Source organism: Pygoscelis adeliae, unplaced genomic scaffold, assembly GCF_000699105.1.
Source record: "Pygoscelis adeliae isolate BGI_AS28 unplaced genomic scaffold, ASM69910v1 Scaffold114, whole genome shotgun sequence".
In the NCBI taxonomy this organism is placed as follows: domain Eukaryota; kingdom Metazoa; phylum Chordata; class Aves; order Sphenisciformes; family Spheniscidae; genus Pygoscelis; species Pygoscelis adeliae.
The window spans coordinates 5,039,427-5,043,000 of record NW_008824587.1 but is presented as its reverse complement, the minus strand read 5'-3'; the positions used below and the strand labels follow the sequence as shown (position 1 = coordinate 5,043,000).

General features: G+C 62.9%; 1 protein-coding gene across 1 annotated transcript in view; it reads right to left on the bottom strand.

The window, feature by feature from the left end:
- Positions 1-1,694: 1,694 nt before the first annotated feature.
- CERCAM (cerebral endothelial cell adhesion molecule) overlaps positions 1,695-3,574 on the bottom strand; it is a 4,461-nt gene continuing 2,581 nt past the window's right edge. The window contains exons 9-10 of the mRNA XM_009322207.1: positions 2,767-3,003; positions 1,695-2,080 (exon numbers count right to left, since the gene is read on the bottom strand). Of these exons, the coding sequence (XP_009320482.1) occupies positions 2,769-3,003 (235 nt within the window). The 3' untranslated portion in view covers positions 1,695-2,080; positions 2,767-2,768. The remainder of the gene's footprint in view (positions 2,081-2,766; positions 3,004-3,574) is intronic.

Sequence of the window (3,574 nt, the reverse complement as noted above, 5' to 3'; positions counted from 1 at the left end):
AGTCCCTGGCTCTCTGCAGCTCAATTCCGTGTTCCCGTCCCTGCTCCAGCAGCCCAGGCTGGAGGGAAGCTTCCAGTGCGAAGTGGGGAGCGATGGGAGCGACTTCTGCAGGGTCCAAAACCACTTCGGCTTTGTTGAGAAACTGGAAAGCACGAGTCACCTGGAATCTCATAGCAGCACACGAGGGCTGCTCCCACTGAGCTGCAGTAAGTTCCAGGGCTGGCCTCAGGTTTTGAGTTAGGTGGTTTTCAGCCAAACCTTGGAGTTTCCAACAGCTGGAGTTCTGGTTCCTCCTCGCAGATCCGTTACAGGTCTCATGGTGGAGAAGGCAGCCCCAGAAGCAGTGTCTCCCCACCACCGCAGATTCCCAAAGCCCTGGGCTCTGCCGGCACGTCCTGTCCAGCTGCATATCCTGCGAGCACGGCTGCACCGAGAGCCCCGGCACGGGCAGCTCCTCACCCATGGGCGCTGTAACAAGCGCCGGGACCCTTGCTGGGTCACGCATACCATAGCACTGCTGCTGCTTCTTTCCTCTGGTCCAGCTGGCTCCAGACCTTCCTCCACTCCAGCTCCCAGTTCCTGAGCTCCTCCCGTAGCATTGAGGCTACCTGCGACCAGGGGACAGGCAGGGAAGCAAAGCTGTCCCCCCCCTGCCGTTGCCTCTCCACGCTGCTGTGTCACCCATGCTTGTACTGACTGGGACCCTGTGGTTGTTGACCATGCGCTCGGCCTTCTCCTTCTCCCCGTCCTCCAGCAGATCCACTTGGATCTTCAGGTCCCGTGTGATGTCTTGGAGCTGGTTGTTTTCCTGCAGGAGGTCCCTGCTGTAGCTGTGCATCCTGTCCCAAATGATGCTCCCCTGGAGCATGTTTGGTGGGCTCAGACATCCCGCTGTGGGTCTCGGCTGCGGAGGCTTCCACCCACTGCTCCATCGCCTTCATCAGGCTGTGGGGAGAAGAGGGGCGCAGCCCCCCAAACCCTGGGTGAAGGCAGCGTCCCAGAGCTAACCCCAGCAGCTGCTCGAGGGCCAAAAGGGGCAGCCAGCTGCCAGGCAGGGGTGGAGAGAGGCGGCAGCTCCAGGGGCCTGGCAGGGAGCTCGCATCTCCCCAGCTCACCCAGACTAGGGCTAGTTGCAGTGTTTTTAAGGAAATTGCTCCTCCACCCCAGAAAATCCTCAGTTTTCAACGGAACGTCGCCCTGCCGAGGAGCTGAGGTTTAGCACCAAACAAGCCCGGGCTCTTGGAAAGCAAACACCCTCCTCCAGAGCTGGCCACAAAGGTGACAGATGCCGGAGCCCAGCAGGACTCAGCTGCACATCTCGGTGCTCAAGCTGGTGTCGGATTTTCAGTCCCAAGGCCGAACCTCGCGCCAATGAGGGAAATCGTTTCCATCAGCATTGCCAGGGGAGAGCTGAGCTCTGTGGAAATGCCACCCACCTTTTCACCCCTGGACCCCAGGGGAGAGCTCTGGTCTCTGTCTCCCACCCCACCTTCCTCCCTCCCTCCCTTTCCCCATTACAGATTTCATTCCCAAAGCAGTCCCCAGCCGGGGGAACTGCCAGACCCTCCTCACCACAGCTCCGAGGTGACCCCGGTGGGGTATGCCCTGGGGACGTTACATGGGGCAATGCCACCCGGCAGAGCCAGCACCCAGCACGTCAGCTCAAACACAGTCTGCTTTAATCCTCCCCGCGCTTCAGCCCAGACACGGCACAGGCGAGGGACAAGCCCGGTCGGCGGCAGGAGGCCACGTGTGCCACCATGGGAGCCAGCCCCCACCCTGAAAAACGCTCCCCAAAGTCCAAGCCGGGGGGAGATGGCGGAGTTGGCATCGCTCGGGGCAGTCCTGGAGATGTGTCCTCAGCAGAGACGGAGCACAGCGCTCCCCTGGTCCCTCCACCTGGCAGTGAAAGTGCTCTCCAGGAGCCCTGGGGCAAATCCTGCCTTGGGTGGATTCGCCACGTGCAGATTCGAAGGACCCTGGGGAGATCTGTCCAGGGCAGCTGCATCTCTCAAGCAGGAGCAGGCAGGATCAGGCCACTGGCCCACGGTGCTCCCAGCTGGATCACAATCCCTCGTCCCTAGGAGGCAAGGACGCAAACATTAGCGGTCAAGGCAGGAGCAGCCCCGACGTGTTGACGCCTGCAGTAGAAGTGGTGGGAGGGTTGTTTTCCAGGCTCCCCCGGTCTGGCTGCTCCCGGGGAGGCTCTGCTGCCAGCACAAGCAACCTCAGACAGGGAAAGTCTGACCCGGCGTTAACCGTGGCGGTGCTGCCTTGGGGCCGAGCGAGTGCAGCTGCCTGCCCGCCTGCACGGCCACCCCGCAAAGACACAGCCCCAGGGAGACCTGCTTTTGAGGGGGAGCAAGCAGCCTCAGGGTGAAACTTTCCCCTGCGAGACGCCCCCAGCTCTCTCCAAACTAGGGTGACTTTTGCAGGAGGCGGAGGAGCGTTGTCCCTTCCTCGCTTGAGGGGCTGGGGAGCAGCACGGACTCGGGAAGCAGCAGGACCCCGTCCCCTGGTCCCCTCCAGCCCAGTGCAGCCCCACATGGGACATCTGCATCCCCATCCCTTTCCCCGCCTGGAAGAGGTGGTCTTGTCTCTGTTTCCCAACACTTTGAGTCTTGACGGGGAGAACTGCTGCCACATGGCAAAAAGAAACTAGGCATCCGGGACACATCCGAACACGGCGCTCGCAAGGAGATGCTTCCCAGCCACTCTGTCCCCCATCCCCGGCACCACGCGCCTGGGTCCCACAGCCCTGCTCACCGTCAGAGCTCGTCGCGGGCAGTGGAGCGGAGGTGGCCGGCACCACCCCGTGAGTCCCTCAGGGTCTTCTGCGAGCCAGCCCAGTCAGTCTTCTTGGCATCGTCGTCCCAGATGGTGGAGGTCTCGGTGTCGCTCAGCCAGTTGCTGTCCCCAGCGTAGTGGGTGGGATAAACCAGGAGGGGGTGAGCTGAAAACACCAGCAGGTCCCGGGGGGCGAAGTGCCGCTTGTAATCCTCGCTGGGGAAAGCAGAGCGGACCCGAGAGGAGGAATTGGCTTACAGAGCATGGCCCAGTGGAGAAAAAAGGGCTGGGAAAACCGTACCGACCACCCGGGGAAGGCACCGTGCAGGGCAGGTGATGGGGAGGGACACAGCGTACTGGGGAGGGGGTCCGGGGACGGCAGCCGAGCTGGGGGGCTGCCCCAGGCCGCTGCTGCCTGCGGAGCCTGTCTGGGGAGGGAGCATGGGGGCATGGGGCTGGCCCTGGCACGGAGGGGGTCTCCAGCACAGCATCCCGCCGGCCCGGCCCTGGCTGGCCCCGGGCCAGGGCTGTCTGGTGCCATTATCCTGGCGAGCATGGGACTCCCAGCTGCTCCTGGTTCACATCCAGAGCGCTAATCCGCCCCTCCGTCCACCTCCAACCTCCCTTTTACACGCCTAATCCCTCTGTTTCGCCACCCTGCTCACTGGCTTTCCCACCTCCCTCTCCCCTGGGACACCCGGCCACCGTCACTCGCTCACCCCCTAAATTGCCTCCCCCTCCCCAGACACAGCCTTGCCACTGACCCCCGCCCAGGAAGCACGGCATG